This window comes from Catharus ustulatus, chromosome 31 (assembly GCF_009819885.2).
Source record: "Catharus ustulatus isolate bCatUst1 chromosome 31, bCatUst1.pri.v2, whole genome shotgun sequence".
Lineage (NCBI taxonomy): Eukaryota > Metazoa > Chordata > Aves > Passeriformes > Turdidae > Catharus > Catharus ustulatus.
The window spans coordinates 2,980,390-2,998,929 of record NC_046251.1 but is presented as its reverse complement, the minus strand read 5'-3'; the positions used below and the strand labels follow the sequence as shown (position 1 = coordinate 2,998,929).

The window sequence follows — 18,540 nt, the reverse complement described above, 5'->3', positions numbered from 1 at the left end:
ACCTTTCAGTTTCCTTTTTTTCCTTACTCTTTCCTTTTTTTCTATTCCATTTTAAATTTAATTTTTCAGTTTTTAATTTTCATTTTAATTCCACATTTAACACCCCTGAGTGAATCCAAAGCTTCTCCCCACTATTATTCATTTTTCCTGCTTTTCTGCAGTTTCCCAGGACGATGCTGTATTTAAAGAGAATATTTAAGTGGAAAAATAAAAAGTGGTTAAACTTGAAGAGAGTTGTGTCTTAAATCCATCAAATTTGGGTTAAAACTGCTGAAATCTGGGTTTATATAGCAAAACTTGGGTGGAATTAATGAAATTTGGGTTAAACCCACTGAGGTTTGGGTGAGGTTTGCTGGGTTTGGGTTGAATTCACAAAATTTGGGTTAAGATCCCAACCTTGCCCTTGGGAGCCTCAGAGCCCAGGATCAGCTTGGTGCGGAGCCGGGGGGGCAACTGGAGCCCCTGGAACCCTGGGGGCCATTGTCAATCCCATCCCATTATCCAATCCCAGATCCTATCCCAGTTCTGATCCCATCCCATTATCCCATGGATCCCATGGATCCCATCCCATCCCATCCCATGGATCCCATTATCACATCCCATTATCCCATGGATCCTATCCCATCCCATGGACCCCATCTCAGTTCCTATCCCATGGATCCCATCCACATTCCCATCCTGGATATGGATCCCATTATCCCCTTATCCCATGCCCATTCTCTTCCAGTTCCCATCCCAGTTCCTATCCCATGGATCCCATTATTCCATGGATCCCATTATCCCATCTGTGTTCCCATCATCCTATGGATCCCACCCCATTATCCCATTGTCCCATCCCAGTTCCTGTCCCGTTATCCCATTATCCCATTATCCCATCCTGGTTCCCAACCCATGGATCCCATTATCCCATGGATCCCATCCCGTTATCCCATTATCCCATCCTGGTTCCACCCCAGTTCCTGTCCTGTTATCCCATTATCCCATTATTCCATCCCTGTTCCCATTATTCCATCCCCGTTCCCATCCCGGTTCCCATTACCCCATCCTTGTTCCCATCCCGTTATCCCATTATCCCATCCCATGGATCCCGTTATCCCATTATCCCATCCCATTATCCCATTATCCCATCCCATTATCCCATTATCCCATCCCGTTATCCCATTATCCCGTTATCCCATACCATTATCCCATTATCCCATTATCCCATCCCATTATCCCTTTATCCCAGTATCCCATCCCGGTTCCCATTATCCCATCCCGGTTCCCATTTCTGTTCCTGTCCCATTATCCATTTATCCCATCCCGGTTCCCATTATCCCATTATCCCGTTATCCCATCCCGGTTCCCATCCCTCCCATGGTGGCCCGGGCAGCAGCGTCTCTGTTGCCATGGCAACCTCTCGGCTACGCTCTCGCGAGACTTGGAACAACACCGGAGGGGCGGGGCCAAGGCGGAGCGAACGGCGCTGGCCCCGCCCCCTTCCCGCCCCCTCCCGCCGTGCCCCGCGCGGCCCCGCCCCCTCCCGCCATGCGGCTCCGGGTCCCGCCGGGCGCTCCCGCCGCCCTCAAGGTGCTCGCGGCCGCCGCCGCCGCCCCCGCGCCCGTCCGGCCGCACCTGGACGGCCCCGCAGGTGAGCCCGGCACCCTCACACCCCACCCCGGGCCGCACAGCCGGCCCCGCCACCGCCCCGGCACCCCGCGCGGGCCTGAGCACCTCCCTCCCCTCAGAGCGGCCGAGCCCCGGCGGGCCCGAGCTGGAGCTGGACAGCGGCACCGTGCTGTTCTCTGCCAACGCCATCTGCCAGTGAGTGCGGGCGGCCACAGCCACCCAAACCCTCCCTGAAACCCCCGAACCTCCCCCGGCCCCCTCTCACCCCCAGACCCCCCGACTCCCCTTCCCCCCGCAGGTATTTTTACCTGTGCCGCGGGGAGGAGCCCACCGACCTCATCACCCAGTGGCTGGAATGGGAGGCGACCGAGCTGCAGGTGAGTGCCCCCTGTGCCCCCGAGGGGATCTGTGTCCCTGATGTGACCCCTCTGTGTCCCCGATGTGACCCGTCTGTGTCCCCTCTGTGTCCCCGATGTGACCCGTCTGTGTCCCCTCTGTCCCCAGCCGGCGGTGGCCGCTGCCCTGTACCTGCGGCTGGTGCAGGCCCGGCCGGGGCCCGACGCTCTCGGTGTCCTGCAGCCCCTCCTGGCTCACCTGGAGCAGCACCTGGCCCGGAGCGGCACCTCCCACCTGGCCGGGGTGAGTGAGCTCGCTGGTACCTGCCCGACAGGTGTGTCCCCAGCCCTGTCCCCAGCCCTGTCCCCAGCCCACGTTGTCCCAGAGGAAAGGCGGGACATTGCTGACCCCGCTATGGAAACGGCCCCCAGCGCCTCCCAGTGCACCCAGTCCTGCCTTCACCTGGCACCACCCCCAGTCCCCTCCCCAGTTCGTCCCCATTCCTCCTACGTGAAACTCGCAGTCCCTCCCAGTGTCCCCAGTTCCCCCAGTACGTGCCTGTCTCCCCAGGATGCCGCCTCGGTCGCTGACGTGGTGGTGTGGGGCAGCCTGTTCCCAGCGCTCCAGGACGAGACCAGTCTGCCCAGTAAGAGCCGGCTGGGAGGGGCGGGGGGGGTCCCTGCCGGGCCGGGGGTCCGTGCCGGGCCGGGGCTCACCCCGCGTGTCCCCGCCCAGGTGAGCTGCAGGTGCTGCGCTCCTGGTTCCGGGCCATGTCGCAGTGGGAGCCGTGCCGGGACGTGGCCGCGCTGCTGCCGGAGGCGCTGCGGGAGCTCCGGACACACCTGGCCCAGCACCCCCCGCCCATCCTGGCCCCTCGCCACGAGCCCCAGGTGCGGCCCCGGCCCCGGGGGGAGGGTTGGGGGGGCAGGTGAGCACAGCCCCCCTCACCTGGTGCCCGCAGGACGAGGAGAGCCCGGAGCGGATGCTGACCGATGACGACATCACGGCCGCCGTGGACATCTGGGCCCAGGGCCCTGCGGCGCTGCCCCCGCTCCGGCCCCCACGGACACCTGTGTGAGTGCCCAGGTGACACACGGGGGTTTGGGCAGGTGGGGACACCGCTGTGACCGCCCCTCCCTGCCAGGTTACCTGTGGAGGGCGAGAGGAACGTCCTGATCACCAGTGCGCTGCCCTACGTCAACAACGTCCCTCACCTGGGCAACATCATCGGCTGCGTCCTCAGCGCCGACACCTTCGCCAGGTGGGGCTGGGGGAGCCTCCCTGGGGCTGGGGCTGGGCTGTCTGCACAGGTGTGACAGGTGTGGGCTGTCTGCACACCTGCACAGCTGTTACAGGTGTGTACCTGGGGGGCTGGGCTGTCTGCACACCTGTACAGGTGTTACAGGTGTTCGCCTGGGGGGCTGTGCTGTCTGCACTCCTGTACAGGTGTTACAGGTGTGCTCCTGGGGGGCTGTGCTGTCTGCACTCCTGTACAGGTGTTACAGGTGTGCGTCTGCAGGTGCTGCCAGTTGTGGGAGTTTATTGTACAGGGGTGTTGCACTGCCTGTTCACCTCTGTAAGTGTTCCAGGTGCCCCTGCAGGTGTGACAGATGTCCACACACACGTGTGACAGGTGCTCTTGCAGGTGATAGGTGCCCATGCCCAGGTGTCACAGGTGTGCCCCCCAGGTGTGACAGGTGCCTACATCCAGGTTTGACAAGTGCCCCCCACAGATGTGACAGGTGTACCCCACAGGTGTGACAGGTGACAGGTGCCCATCCCCAGGTGTGCTCCACAGGTGTGACAGGTGACAGTGCCCACCCCAGCTATGACAAGTGCCCATGCCCATGTGTGCCTAGTGCCAGGTACCCACCCCAGCTGTGCCAGGTGCCCATGCCCAGGGGTGCCAGGTGCCCACCCCAGGTGTGTCAGGTACCCACCCCAGGTGTGCCAAGTACCCATGCCCAGGTGTGACAGTGCCTACTCAGCTGTGCCAGGTGCCCACCCCAGGTGTGCCAGGTGCCCACCCCAGGTGTGCCAGGTGCCCATGCCCAGCTGTGCCAGGTGCCCATGCCCAGGTGTGCCAGTGCCTACCCAGCTGTACCAGGTACCCACCCAGCTGTGCCAGGTGCCCACCCAGGTGTGACAGTGCCCACCCCAGGTGTGCCAGGTGCCCACCCCAGGTGTGACAGTGCCCACTCAGCTGTGGCAGGTACCCACCCAGGTGCCCGCAGGTACTGCCGCCTGCGCGGCTGGAACACGCTGTTCGTGTGCGGCACGGACGAGTACGGCACGGCCACGGAGACGCGGGCGCTGGAGGAGGGGCTGAGCCCGCAGGAGCTCTGCGACCGCTACCACGCCCTGCACGCCGACGTCTACGCCTGGTTCCGCATCTCCTTCGACCACTTCGGCCGCACCACCACGCCCCAGCAGACCAGGTGAGGGCCTGTGGGCCAGGTGAGCCCAAACAGACCAGGTGAGCTCCTGCAGACCAGGTGAGCCCCACCTGCACTGAGGGTTACCTGTGGCTCACCTGGGCTCCCCTTTGTCCCCAGGATCGCCCAGGACATCTTCCAGCGGCTGCTGGCGCGGGGGTTCCTGCTGCAGGACACGCTGGAGCAGCTCAGGTGTGAGAGCTGTGGGCGGTACCTGGCCGATCGCTTCGTGGAGGGCACCTGTCCCTTCTGCAGCTACGGCGAGGCCCGCGGGGACCAGTGCGAGAAGTGTGGGAAACTCATCAACGCTGTGGAGCTCAAGGTGGGGCTGCAGCCCCTGGGACCCCCTACCCCACCTGTGGGGACACCCCTGCCCCCAGGGAACCCCTGCCCCACCTGTGGGAATCCCCCAGTCCCACCTGTGGGGACACCCCTGCCCCACCTGTGGGGATCACCCAGCCCCACCGTTGAGGACCCCCCAGCCCGATCTTTGGGGACTCCCACTTCCCCTTCACCTCTGGGGACCCCCACCCCCACCTTAGGGAATCCCCCAGCCCCATCTGTGGGAACCTCTCCAGCCCCACTTCTGGGGACTCCCCATTTCCCCCCCACCTTTGGGGACCTCCCCCCCACTTTGCCCTCACCTTTGTGGTCCTCCCTAACTCACATTTCCCTCCCCCCTTTTTTTTTGCCCCACCTTTGTGGGCCCCTCCTCCACCTTTGGGGATCTCCCCCCACCTTTGGGATCTCCCCCCACCTTTGCCCCCCTCCTTTCCCTCAGAACCCGCAGTGCAAGATCTGCCGCGGGACCCCGGTGGTGACGCCCACCCAGCACCTGTTCCTGGACCTGCCCAAGGTGAGCTGCACCCCGGGGGGGCAGTGAGGTGGGGATGGGGACCCCCAGGTGTTTCACTGTGTCCCCCACAGCTGGAGGGGCCGCTGGAGGCCTGGCTGGAGCGCACCTGGGCCACAGGGGACTGGACGGCCAACGCGCGGCACATCACGCGCACCTGGCTGCGGGACGGGCTCAAACCGCGCTGCATCACCCGCGACCTCACCTGGGGCACCCCCGTGCCCCTCGACGGCTTCCGTGACAAGGTGGGACCCCCAGCCCCAGGTGTGCCCTGCTGGGCCCTCCCTGCCGGGCTCACCTGCTCAGGTGTCGCCTCCCCCAGGTGTTCTACGTGTGGTTCGACGCTCCCATCGGGTACCTGTCCATCACTGCCAACTACACCGAGCACTGGGAGCGCTGGTGGAAGAACCCCCAGCAGGTACGGGGAGCCAGGTGATGCTGCAGGTGGGGACAGAGCAGGACACCCCCCTGACACCTCCACCTGTCCCTGTTACCTGCCAGGTGGAGCTCTACAACTTCATGGCCAAGGACAACGTCCCCTTCCACAGCGTCGTGTTCCCCTGCTCGCTGCTGGGCGCCGACGACAACTACACCCTGGTGAATCACCTGATCGCCACAGGTACGGCCAGGTGCGGGCACAGGGGCGGGGGCACAGGTGTGAAGGAGCCCCAGGGGTGTGGGGGAGCACTGGTGTTGGGAAGCCCCAGGTGTTGGGGGCCAGGTGTGGGGGCTCCACGCTCCCCCTGCTCTGTGCCAGGGGCCATTCCCTGCCTGGGTGGGTGCTCACCTGTCCGCAGAGTACCTGAACTACGAGGATGGCAAGTTCTCCAAGAGCCGGGGCGTGGGCGTGTTCGGGGACATGGCCAAGGACACCGGGATCCCTGCTGACGTCTGGCGCTTCTACCTGCTGTACCTGCGGCCCGAGGGCCAGGACAGCGCCTTCTGCTGGGCCGACCTCCTGCTCAAAAACAACTCTGAGCTGCTCAACAACCTGGGCAACTTCATCAACAGGTGTGGGGACACTGGGGGGAGCAGGGCTGGGCCAGAGCTGAGCTCACACCTGTCCTGGGCTGTGCTCATACCTGTGCTCACACCTGTCCCTGGGCTGTGCTCACACCTGTCCCAGAGCTGAGCTCACACCTGTCCTCCCTGTCCCCAGGCTGTGCTCACACCTGTCCCTGGGCTGTGCCCTGGGCTGTGCTCACACCTGTTCCCCCTGTCCCTGGGCTGTGCTCACACCTGTCCTCCCTGTCCCCAAGGCTGTGCTCACACCTGTCCCTGGGCTGTGCTCACACCTGTCCCAGAGCTGTGCCCTGGGCTGTGCTGACCTCTGTCCCCCTCACTCCTATCCCCCTGTCCCCAGGTTGTGCTCACACCTGTCCCCAGGCCATTCTCACCCCTGTCCCCAAGCTGTTCTCAGCCCTGTCCCCCTGTCCCCAGGCCGTGCTCCCCCTTGTCCCCAGGCCATTCTCACCCCTTGTCCCCTGTCCCCAGACCATTCTCACCCCTGTCCCCTGTCCCCAGGGCTGGCATGTTCGTGTGCAAGTTCTTTGGGGGCACCGTGCCCGACATGGCGCTCACAGCTGAGGACCAGCGGCTCCTGGCCCGGGTCACCCTGGAGATACGCCAGTACCACCAGCTGATGGAGAAAGTCCGGTGGGTCTGGGGTCCAGAACCCGGGGAGGGGGGGCAGGGCCTGCCCTGCAGGTGCTCAGCCCCCCCTGTGCCCCCCCTGTGCCCCCCTGTGCCCCAGAATCCGCGACGCGCTCAGGTGTGTGCTCGGCATCTCCCGCCACGGCAACCAGTACATCCAGGTGAACGAGCCCTGGAAACGCATCAAGGGCGACCAGAGGGACAGGTAGGGATGGAGGGGACACGGCGGGGGACATGGGGGGACAGGGAGGGGTCACAGCCACAATCAGGGGGTGATTGGGTGATCTGGGGGCACAAGGTGGGGAGCACGGGGGGGGGTCACAGCCATGATCTGAGGGAGTGATTGGGTGACCTGGGAGGCACAGGGGTGGGTCACAGCCCAATATGAGGGGGTGATTGATGACCTGGGGGGACAGGGAGGGGTCACGGGCAAAATCTGAGGGGGTAGAGGGTGATTGGGTGACCTGGGGGGCACAGGGGGTCCCCTGGAAGGACATGAACCTTGTCAGGGTGGGGGATGGCCCTGATGGGGGGCACAGGGCAGGGATGGAGCGAAGGCAGGAGCTGTGGGGACACTGAGAGGTCGCTGTCCTCACTGACAGTGGCAGGACACGGGGGTGTCCCTGATGGCCCCTCCCACAGGCACTGACCGGGAACGGGGTGAGGGTGGGCACAGGGGACACTGAGATGTCCCCACAGGCAGCACACGGGCACAGGGCCTGGCACAGGGACACGGGGGGCACTGATGGGGGATCACAGGTGTCACAGAGGTGTCCCCACCCCAGGCAGCGCGCAGGGACAGTGACGGGTGTGGCAGTGAACGTGGCGGCCGCTCTGGCTGCTCTGCTCCAGCCCTTCGTGCCCGGGGTCAGCGCCGCCATCCAGGAGCAGCTGCAGATCCCCCCGGAGCGCTGCGGGCTCGGGCCCGGCCTCACCTGCACCCTGCCCGCGGGGCACCGAGTGGGCACGGTACAGCCAGGGCACGGGGGAGGGCAGGGGAGGGCAGGGTGTGCCCCCAGGGTGTGTCCCCAGGAGGGCAGGCCAGGCCCTGCCACCCCCAGCCCCTGCCTGGGTGGGCTGTGCAGGTGCTGACCCCACAGCTCTGACCCCTCTGTCCCTGCTGGCACCAGGTGAGCCCCCTGTTCCAGAAGCTGGAGCCCGAGCAGGTGGAAGCTCTGCGGCAGCGCTTTGGGGGAGGGCAGGTGAGTGGGGGCTCAGGTGTCTCACTGCTTTGGGCACTGCAGCCCCACCCTCTCTGTCCCTCCCCATTCCCAGCCCAGAGAGTGCTGTAGAACCTCAGGTAACTCCTGGTGCTGCCCCAGGTGAGCTGCACCTGCCCAGAACAGGAGTGAGGGGAGCTTATCCCCATCTCTTCTCCTTACAGGCCAAGCAGCCGCCCCCAGCCCCAGCCCCCAACACTCCTGCAGCTCCAGGTGACCCCAAACGCATCCAGGAGCTGACAGAGCAGGTGGCCAAGCAGGTGAGGGGGACAGGGTAGGGGACACAGGTTCTGTCACACCTTTAAACCAACCCCCCCTCCCCTAAATCCTCATCAAATCTTTCCTCCCCCCGTCCAGGGCAACCTGGTGAGGCAGCTGAAGGCTGCCCAGGTGGAGAAGGCCCAGGTGGACGCCCAGGTGGCCAAACTGCTGGAGCTGAAGCAGCAGCTGGCGCTGGCCGAGGGCCGCAGCCCCGAGGTCCCCAAGGGCAAGCGGAAGAAGTAGCCCCAGTAACCAGACTGGGAGTGGCACCAGTGCCTCCAGTAACCAAACTGGGCCGTGCTGGTTGTGGTTAGATGTGTGTAATAAATGACAAAGAGCTGTACAACGGCATGGAGAAGCTGCATCCACTTGTCTGTCCGCAGTGTCCGTCTGTCCATAGGGCTGCCCCCACCCAGTCCGTGGGGCAGCAGAGTCCTTGTCCCCAGCTGTGGGGCAGCGCTGCCGCCTTTCCCCGGGGCTGTGCTCGGTGTGTCCCGGCCCCGGCCCCGCCGCTACACCTGGCGCAGGTTGACGATGCGGTCGATGAGCGCGGCGCGGGTGCGCTGCACCTCGGCGCTGAGCCGCTGGATCTCGGCGCGGAGCCGCTCGTTGTGCGCCGTCAGCTCCCGCACCCGCCGCTCCCCGTCCCGCTGCCGCCGCTCCCCGTCCCGCGGGGCCCCGGGGCCGCCGCGCCGCTTCCTCCGCGCCCCCCGCGCCTCCTCCTCTTCCTCCTCCTCCTCGGCGGGGCCCGGCCGGGCCGGGTCGCTCCCGCCGGGGGCCGCGCCCGGGGGTTCCGCTGGGGCCGCTCCCTCCGGCCCGAGCAGCTCCAGCAGCTCCTCGGCCAGAGCCAGGTCCAGCCCGCAGCCCCCCGGGCCCGGATCCACCTGCGGAGAGAGCGGGAGCCAGGAACGGTGATGGAGGGGACCCCACCCGCATCCCCGGCCCGGGGGCGCTCCGGCCCCGCGCTCACCTGCTCAGCCCCCCAGGCGGGGGCGGTTCCGGGGGGCTCCGCCGCCAGCACCTCCTGCAGGTCCTGGTACCACCCCTCCAGCTCCCAGCCGGGGGGGCCGCCCGGCCCCCACAGCCCTTCGGCCGCCATTGTCACCTCGGGCCCGGCGCGGGCTGCGGGAGCGAGGAACGGGAAGGGAGTGAGGGGGTGACAGGGCCGGGACCCCCGGTGCCCGAGGCGGCCACGGGACCCCAGGGGTGCGTGTGAATGGCGGGGGATGTTTTCTTACCTGCTCTCAGGTATGGTGGTCGATAAGGATACACTTTCTCCGGGATGCCTGGGGAAGGAGAAGGGGGTGGCGTTAGGATCGGTGACCCCCGAGTGGGGGATCCGCCAGGGGTCAGAGCCCCTACCCCGCCCCCGGGGTCACCGTCCCGCCAAGGCGGGTGCGGGTGTTCGGGTTCCCCTCCCGGAATCCCTCCGCCAGCACCCCCCAGGGCCGGTCCCTGGACTGCCCCTCGCCCTCCCCGCACCTTCCTGGGTGGTCTCGGCTCCCCCCAGCCCCGCTCCGCTCGCTGCTCCCGGTTCATCCTCGTCCGCATCGTCCCGCGCTCTGCCCTGCCCCCCCCGCCGCGCCGCTTTAAGAGCCGCCTGACGCAACGCTCGCGCCCGCGGCAGCCAATGAGCGTGCGGAGCCCGTGACTGACAGGGCAGCGCCAACCAATGGGAGCGCGGCGGGGGCGGGACGGGCGGCACCGCCCAGCGCGCGGGAGGGGCGCGCGGGGGGGGTCACGCGGGGATGATGCAATGGCGGGAAATTGGCCACGCCCCCAGCGGGCACGGGACAGGGGCGGGGCTTGTCCGGGAATGGGCGGGGATTGTGGGAGTGGGCGGGGCCTCGGTGCCGCCGGGTCTCGTTCCGTCCCCCGGGGTTAACGGGAGGGGTCTCAGGGATTAACGGGAGCGCTCAGCCCCACCCCCGCACCTGCCACTGCACTGGGGCGGAACTGGGGGCACTGGAGCTGGGAGGGGCGGTGGCACTGGAGGTGGTGGCACTTGGGGAGAACGGGTGACAAGGGGGTGCCGTGGCTTTACGGGTGGGGGCTGCAGAATCAGTCTAAGGGCCTGGGGTAGTAGGACCGGCAGCACACCCAGGACCCCTCCCCCGGCCTTGGGGTCCAGCCCCCAGCCCCTCATCCCTGGGGGGGTCCTGACTCCTCCCTCGTGTGCACCCCAATCCCAGCACCCCCAGTTTGGGGGGTCCCGACTCCTCCCTCGTGTGCACTCCCAGTTTGGGGGGCCCTGCTCCTGCCCCCCCTCAGAGATGCTGACACACATTCGGAGCCGAGCTGTTTATTGGGGTACAGGGGGGACCAGAGACCCGCACACGGGGATGGAGCAGGGGGGACACGGGGGACCCCCGTGGGGACTGAGGGGTGCAGAGACCCCCGTGGGGACGGGGCCGAGCCAGGGTATTTACAAGCAGCAGCTGGGACCTGCGGGGGGCGGTCACAGGGCCCAGGGGGGCGCGTGGGGGGACCCGGGGAGTCCTCAGGGGAGCCCCAGGGGGTGTCCCGGGGTCCTGTCACTTCTGCAGCCGCTTGATGCGCGCATCGATGTCGGCAAAGTTGTCCTCGACGATGGCCAGGTTGTCCTTCATGGTCTTCTGCACCTGGGGGGGCAGGTGGGGATGAAGAGATGGGGGCAGGAAGGGCTAGGTGATGTGGGGCAGGTAGGGATGAGCAGATTGGGCAGGTGGGGAAGATGTGATGTGGGCTAGGTGGGGATGAGGTGATGGGGCAGGTGAGGATAAGGCAGGGGCAGGTGGATGGGTAAGTGGCACTGTGGGTACTCACCTCGGCCAGCAGCACCGTGTTGTCCTTGAGAGCCCCCGCGATCTCCTGCTGCGTGGTGTCCAGGTGCACCAGCACCTGCCCGAACTGGGAGGCTGCAGGGGGACACACCTGAGTGCTGGGGAGGGCAGAGCCCCCCAGCCCCTGCCCCCGAGCCCCCCCTGCCCTCACCTTGCTCGTGCAGGTCCCGCAGGGTCACCAGGCGCTGCACCACGTCGGGCAGGGCGCTGGCCACGGCGTCCCAGCTCTGCAGCGTCTCGTACAGCTGGTGGATCTGGGGGGAGCATTTGGGGGGGTCAGGGCAGCCTGGGGGGGCTCTCTGGGATCCCCCCGTGCCCCCCAGGCCCCACAGCCCAAACCTTGCTCTGGGTGTCAGCATCCTGCACTGTGGCCTTGTGCTTGGCGATCTCGTTCACCTTCCCCAGGACGCTCTGGTGTGGGGGAGAGAGACCCCAGATACAGCCGTGTCCCCCCAAATCCAGCCGTGTCCCCCAATTCCAGCCGTGTCCCCCAATTCCAGCCGTGTCCCCCCAGTTCCAGCAGTGCTCCCCAGCTCCCCTCACCTGCAGCCGAGCCTCCACCTGGTCCAGCACAGCCACGTCCAGCACGTTCACCTTGGCCTGCAGCACCTGCACCGTGTCCTGGGGAGGGGGGGGCAGGTGAGGGGGCTGGGCAGCTTTTGGGGCAGCCCCCAAAGCGCTGGGGGGCAGGGGAGGGGCACAGGGATCCCCCCAAACCCCCCTTGCCCAACTCACCATGAGGCTGGAGCCCTTCAGCCCCACCAGCAGGGGATTCTGTGGGAGAAAAGGTGTCAGTGGGGTAGGAGGGGGCAGATAAAGGATGGGGGTATGAGGGGGGTAAGAGGGGGCAGGGCAGCCCCCTCACCTGGGCACTCACCTGGCTGTCAGGCTCACACCTCACAGCTGCCTCCAGCTGTGCCAGACGCTTCTCCAGCTCCGACACCTGCGGGGTTTGGGGTCAGGTGCAGCCTGGGGCCGGCTCCCAGCTGCGGTGCCCACACACAGGATGGCCCTGCGGGGCCAGCAGCCCCCGCTCACCTTGGCAGACTGGGCAAACTGGTCCTGCTCCGGCCTCCAGTAGAGCTCGAAGGTGACAGCATCGCCGGCAGGGGCGGGGCCCCGCGCCGGGCCCTTCCCCGGGGCGGCTTTGCTGCACTTGGCCACCTCCAGCTGCTGCAGGAGCCGCCTGGGGACAGCCGGGAGGGGACAAGGTGGGCACAGGGGACAAGGCGGGCACGGGCCCTGCCCCACGGGGATGCTGCCCCCACTCACTTGGCCAGGGCACCCTCGGGGTCAGCAAAGTCCACAGCAGCACCAGGGCCCAGCACCTTCTCCAGGTGGGAGCTGAGCAGCTGCTGCTTCAGCACCTCCACCTGCCTGGCCAGGGCCATGGGCGTCAGCTCCTCCTCAGCCCCCGACTCCTTCACCGAGCTCTGGGGACACACACAAGGCTGTGTCACCCCTGGGACACAGCCTGGGACAGGTGGGAGCTCACCTGGGGCAGGTGGGTGCTCACCTGGATCTGCTCTACATCCCGGAGCAGCTCCTGCACCTCGTGCTGCAACCGCTGGAATCGCTGCTGCGGCGTCTCCTTGGCACCAAGACCCTCACCCAGCTGTGGGAGAAATGGGGCAGGGGGCTCACAGGGGGTAGGGGTCTCACAGGGGGCAGGGATCTCTCAGAATTGAGGGGTCTCACGGGGATTCAGGGGGTTCACAGGTGCTGGCAGCACCTGGCACCAAGCAGGAGCAGCAGGTGACACCTGCAGGGACACAGCAGCCTCAGATGGCACCTAAAGGGAACCTGGTGGGGTCAGTGGGGCAGGGCAGGGGAGTCTCGAACCCACAGGGCAGAGGGGCTGCACTGGAGCTCATCTTCATCCTCACAGAGCTCCCATCTCCATCCTCACAGCTCCCCATCTCCATCCTCAGAGCTCCCATCTCCCTCCTCAGAGCTCCCCATCTCCATCCTCAGAGCTCCCATCTTCACCTCCATGGAGCTCCTCATCCTCACCCCCTGGCTCTCCCCATCTCGGTGCCCACAGAGCTCCTGCTCCTCCTGACCCTGGCCTCCAAAGCTGTGGGGTGGCTCTGGGTGCTCACAGGCCCCCCATGCCATTTGGGGTTTTCTGGTCTTTGCCCAAATCCAGCTGTTCCCAGAGCAAACCCACCCTGGGCCAGAGTGGGGGGTGATGGCCTGGCCTGATCTCACAGATGTCACCCTGCCCTGAGCCAGGTGAGCCTCTGTCACCTTTGGCCGTGGGTGACAGGGACTGCAGCCCCCGCGAGGGACACCCTGGGGACCTGGGATGACAGAACCTCACAGGGTCCATGAGGGGACAGGCAGGGCCCTGCTGGGGGAACAGAGCCCCAGGACATGGGGAGGGGGCACCCAGGAAAGGCCTGGGGATCCTGGGGCACACCCAGCTGAGCTCGAGCCAGCCACGATTATCCTGGGACCCCCAGCTCCATCCTGAGACCTCCAGTTCCATCCTGGGACCCCCAGCTCCATCCTGAGACCCCCAGCTCCATCATGGGACCCCCAGCTCCATCCCCAGCTCCATCCTGAGACCCCCAGCTCCATTTTGGGACTCCCAGCTCCATCCTGGGACCCCCAGCTCCATCCCGAGACCCCCAGTTCCATCCTGGGACCCTCAGCTCCATCCTGGGACCTGCAGCTCCATCCTGGCACCCCCAGCTCCATCCAGGACTTGCTGCCCAGCGCTGTCCCAAGGGTGTGTGGTCAGGACAGGGGCTCCCAGCACGGCAGACTGGGATGGACTGGGCACACACCAGCAGGGTGCCATGGTCTGGCACATGGCTCCTGAAGCATGGCTGGGCAGGTGACCTGGGGGTCCCAGGGGCCTGTGGCACACAGGGGTGTCCCAAGCAGGGCGTGGGCAGGGGGTGCCCCTGGCACTCACCATCTCATACTCTCCAGCCTCATAGCCCGTCGTCCGTGTGCGGCCAATGCGGTCAGAGAAATCTGGGGGAGGCAGAGCCGGGTGTGACCCAGCAGGGCACGGGGGGCTCAGCCCCCTGGGGGTCCCCTGACCCTTCCCCAGCCCCTCCTGGCCCCCCTGAGCCCCCCAGCTCACCCACACCCTCGGTGCCCAGGCGCTTGTCCCGGAACTTCTCGTAGGCAGCGTTGGGGTTGATGATCAGGTGCTCCACGCTGGTGCTGCTCAGCTCCTCCTGCACATGGAGCCACGTCAGGGACAGGGACAGGGACAGGGCTGCCAGACTGCCACACCTCCCACCAGCACGGACAGGGGTGGGGACAAGGGGCCCAGACTGCCACCACCCCCAGCACACGGCAGGGCAGGCATGGGGGCGCTGGCCTGGTCCCCCCCAGGACACAGACACAGCCCCCAGAGAGGGCTCTGCTGGCAGTGATGGGCATGTCCCCAAGGCTCCAGGGAGGGGACATCACACCTCAGACTGGCCTGGCCCAGTGGGGAGACACCCTCAGAGTCTGGAGTGGGGACATCAGACCCCTGCTTGGCCCAGTGTGGGGACATCAGACCCCTGCTTGGCCCAGCATGGTGACACTGGACCCTGGTCTGGCCCTGCCTAGTGGACTGGGCCATGCTGGGACTCTGCACCCCTGGCCTGGCCCAGCTCAGGCACCCAAGGCTCAGCCTACTCCAAACTGTGGAATGTTCCAGCAGCCCCTGGCCAGGGCCAGGACTCACTGCAGGTCCCTCCATGGTGACCCCTGTCCCTGTGGGACTGTCACTGTCCCCCAGCTGTGTTTTGGCAGGACAACCTCCTCCCCAGGGTGACCCCAGGCCCCCTGGGGCTGTCCCTGCCTTTTGGGGTCCCCCCAGGGGGGCAGTGGGGGCTGCTGCCCCCAGACCCCCAGACCAAGGGGCTGCACCCTGTGCCAGGCAGGGTGGGCACAGCCGGTGTGTCCGGGCTCCCCTGCTGCCACCAAGGGCTCCCTGGCTCAGCAGGGCTCTGGGGGGACCCCCAGGACCCCCCTGTGCAGCCCCTCCCGGCTCTGGGCTGGGTTTCTGGTTGGCTGTGGGGAGTGAGAGCGGCGGGAGCAGCGCTGGCAGCGTTAGGGGCTGCGGTGGCAGCGTTAGGGGCTGCGGTGGCAGCGGGTGGCAGTGGCTCAGGGACAGTGCCAGCGGCCGGGACACGGGCGCTTACCAGCTCCTGGCGTTTCCCAGAGGTGAGAAAGTCAGAGCAAGGTTAGAGAGGGGAGAGAGAGACAAAATCCGCGTTAGAAGGTCCGGCCCGCGCCCGCCGCCCCCCCGAGGGCTGGGGATCCCCACGGGACAGGGAACCCCACGGGACGGGGACCCCCGAGGGCTGGGGACCCTGGCAGGGTGAAGGGCAGTGGGACAGACCCCCGGGGATGGGGGCCCTGGGGGGGAGCGAGACGTGGCCACAGTTCTGGGGATCAGCCCTGAACTCCCCCCAGGAGCTCCAGGGGCTGCCCCACAGGACCCCAACCCTCAGGGGGAGCCTGGGGGGGCTCTGAAGGGCCATGAGCTGCCCCAGCCCAGCAGCCCCCCCAGGCAATGCTGGCAGCACTGAGGGGGCTCAGCACAGCACCCCCATGCCCAGGCAGTGTCCCCTTTCTCCCCGGGGTCCTGGGGGGTCCCAGGGATCCCGAGGCCAGGTGGGCAGTGCAGGCAGCAGGCAGAGGATGCAGAGGGTAAGGCAGAGCAGGGGGGGCAGTGCAGGGCACCCCAAAACCCAAACACAGCAGGGGGGGCCCTGAGGGGACAGCGTGGGAGCCCCATGCACATGCAGCAGTGCCCCCCATGCACCCCAAAGCAGGGCTGTGCTTACTTGTGCAAACTGAGTCCAGGCCAGGCGGGAGCGGGGGGGAAGCGGGGGGAGCCCTGGTCAGTTTGGGGGCTCCCCGAGGGGGAGGAAGGACCCCTCAACACCCCAGAGCTGCTGAAGGGCTCCCCGAGGGGGAGGAAGGACCCCTCAATACCCCAGAGCTGCTGAAGGGCTCCCCGAGGCAGGGGGGGCTTAGCACCCCCCATCCCTCACCTCCCACAACAGCAGGGGCCACACGTCACCTCACGGCTCTGGCTCCACTGGAGCCCCTCCTGCTGCTCTGGCTCTCACAGAGGGAGCTCTCTGCCCCCCTTCAGGGGCCCTGCTCCAGGCCAGGGAGCTGCACCAACCTCCTGCACCCCAAAAACACCAACAGCACCGATGGTGGGGGGTGGCTGCACCCCCTGCACTCCCAAGGCCTGGGACCCCCTCACTGTCCTGGGGAGCACTGAGCACCCCTCAGGTCACAATCCCTGAGCCCCCATCATCCTCCCCAGCACATCTGGGGTCACCCCACACTCCTGTCCTTTGTGCCCCTCGAGGACAGAACCCAGTGTCAATCCTGGGAGTCCTTTGGGCCCCTCCACAGTGGAGCTCTGTCACTCCACAGACACTCTGTGTCACTCTGGGGGTGCCCTGAGCCCCACAAGGATGGACCCCCCCCATCACTCCACACTGGAGTCCCTGCACAGCCACCCCCCCAAGAATGACCTGGGAACCCCCCTGTTCAGAGCAGGTTTAGGGGTCCCCCTTGTTCTCCTTGGGGAGTTGGCAGCCCCTTTCCTCTTGGGGACAAGGACAGTGAGGACAGGGACACCCAGCCTGTGTGGGGGAGGCTGTGTCCTGCTCTGCCCTCCCTGCCCCCCAAAGCACAGGTGGAGTGGACATTGTCACCGTGTGGGGTCACTGTCACTGTCCCCGTGGGGGCGATGTGTCACTGTGCAGGATGTGCTGCTGCTGGGTGCACGGGGAGGGGGTGGAGCCGGTTCCCTGCCACGGTGCCGGTCCTGGGGGGTCCCGGGGGGTCCCAGGGGTCCGGCCCAGCTGCTGCTCCCCCCACCAGCCCGGCCTTACCGCCTCGAACTCGGCCTGGTCATCCTCGGGCAGGTCGCTGGTCTCGTACACGTCGGGCTCGTTCCGGGCCTGCAGCACCAGGGGCTGTGCTGGGACCCCGACCCGGACTGACCCCCACACCCCACCCCATGGACACCCCACCCCATGGACACCTCCAGCTCTCTCTGGCCATCCCAATGTCCCCACACCCCTTGCTGACTGCCCCCATTCCCCTAAAACCCTGACTCACTGCCCCTGTGCCCTGACCTCCGTGTCCCAATTCCCACAGTCACCCCAAACATCCGGGGTGCTCCCAGCCCCTCAGGGATCCATGCACCCCCACAGACCCACAGACCTGGCACCCCAAGCCCCCTCCCCAGCCCCCTCCCGTTCCTACAGACCCCCCAAATGTCACCAACCCTACACTCCCTTAACCCCTCAACTCACCTCCAGATCTCCTCAGAGACCTCCAGCCCCCCAGATCCCCCAAATCCCCCTGTTCCCCACACCCACACACAGTCAGCCATTCCAATCTCAGACCCCCCAAATTGCTCCCTGCAGCCCCCTCAGCTGCCCTGACCCCCTCAGACCCCCCCAGTGCCCTCAGACTGCCTCAGACCCCCTGATCCCCCAAATCCCCTCAGACCCCCCCAATCCCCCCAGAGATCCCCAGTGCCCTCAGACCACCCTGACCCCTGATCTCCCAAATCCCCCTGATCCCCCAATCCCCTCAGACCCCCCCGTGCCCTCAGACCAACCTGTCCCCCTGATCTCCCCAATCCCCTCAGATCCCTTCAATTCCTTCAGACCCCCCAATCGCCTCAGACCCCCCCGATCCCCCCGCAGCCCCCCAGCCCAGCCGCTGCCCACGGATCCCTCAATTCCCGCAGATCCCCCCGGATCCCCTCCCCATCCTGAGACACCCTCAGCCCCCCTGGACCCGCTCTGACCCCTCGGGCCCTCTCAGAGCCGCCCTTCTCCGACCTCCTCAGAGCCCCCTGTGGGCCCCTCACAGCTCCGAGACCCCCCGGACACCCCAGATCAGCACAGTGCCCTCATTCTCTGCCAGGGCCCTCGGCCCGCTTGACTCCCCCGATCCCCTCAGAGCCCTCAGATCCCCCTCAGATCCCACTGACACCTCCGACCCTCCCGATCCCCTCAGATCCCACTGACACCCCCGGCCCTCCCTATCCCCTCAGACCCCACTGACACCCCCGGCCCTCCCGATCCCCTCAGATCCCACTGACACCCCCGGCCCTCCCGATCCCCTCAGACCCCTCAGGACCCGAAGCCTCCTACACCCCTCAGACCCCCGGTTCCTCCCCGGCCTGGCCCCTCACTCACGATGCCGGGCAGGTCGGCGTACTTGGGGTCGGCCATGGTGGGGGGTGGTACTGAGGGGGGGTCGGTAATGGGGGGTCGGTAATGGGGGGGTCGGTGCCGGGGGGTCCCGGAATGGCCGCGCAGGGCCGGGGCGGGGCCGATCTCGCGAGAGCGGCG

General features: G+C 66.5%; 3 protein-coding genes across 5 annotated transcripts; 1 reads left to right on the top strand and 2 right to left on the bottom strand.

Moving 5' to 3' along the window:
- The first annotated feature begins 1,527 nt into the window (after positions 1-1,527).
- Positions 1,528-8,730, top strand: MARS1 (methionyl-tRNA synthetase 1). The gene is made up of 21 exons (XM_033083176.1): positions 1,528-1,630; positions 1,728-1,803; positions 1,907-1,985; positions 2,113-2,247; positions 2,515-2,590; positions 2,680-2,834; positions 2,906-3,018; positions 3,089-3,205; positions 4,179-4,382; positions 4,500-4,701; positions 5,161-5,235; positions 5,307-5,477; positions 5,555-5,650; positions 5,734-5,851; positions 6,030-6,243; positions 6,757-6,888; positions 6,986-7,090; positions 7,671-7,854; positions 8,016-8,087; positions 8,270-8,365; positions 8,463-8,730. Exons 1-21 carry the CDS (start codon positions 1,528-1,530, stop codon positions 8,607-8,609), a joined length of 2,670 nt encoding a protein of 889 aa, XP_032939067.1. The 3' UTR covers positions 8,610-8,730.
- Positions 8,671-9,935, bottom strand: DDIT3 (DNA damage inducible transcript 3). Its single transcript, XM_033083261.1, has 4 exons — positions 9,849-9,935; positions 9,605-9,652; positions 9,337-9,488; positions 8,671-9,250 (listed from the first exon to the last, which is right to left on the bottom strand). The coding sequence occupies exons 3-4, from the start codon at positions 9,463-9,465 to the stop codon at positions 8,879-8,881; spliced, it is 501 nt and encodes a 166-aa protein (XP_032939152.1). The 5' UTR covers positions 9,466-9,488; positions 9,605-9,652; positions 9,849-9,935; the 3' UTR covers positions 8,671-8,878.
- A 717-nt stretch (positions 9,936-10,652) lies between these two features.
- On the bottom strand, positions 10,653-18,468 carry DCTN2 (dynactin subunit 2). Of its 3 annotated transcripts, XM_033083226.1 has the most exons (16): positions 18,385-18,468; positions 17,062-17,130; positions 15,991-15,999; positions 15,343-15,348; positions 14,286-14,382; positions 14,112-14,173; positions 12,705-12,803; positions 12,461-12,621; positions 12,227-12,374; positions 12,066-12,131; positions 11,924-11,962; positions 11,732-11,809; positions 11,528-11,599; positions 11,340-11,442; positions 11,172-11,263; positions 10,653-10,987 (listed from the first exon to the last, which is right to left on the bottom strand). In XM_033083226.1, the coding sequence occupies exons 1-16, from the start codon at positions 18,418-18,420 to the stop codon at positions 10,901-10,903; spliced, it is 1,224 nt and encodes a 407-aa protein (XP_032939117.1). In that variant the 5' UTR covers positions 18,421-18,468; the 3' UTR covers positions 10,653-10,900. The 3 variants fall into 3 exon arrangements, with proteins under 3 accessions (XP_032939117.1, XP_032939118.1, XP_032939119.1); XM_033083227.1 differs by lacking the exon at positions 15,991-15,999; XM_033083228.1 differs by lacking the exons at positions 15,343-15,348; positions 15,991-15,999.
- Between the last annotated feature and the right edge of the window lie 72 nt (positions 18,469-18,540).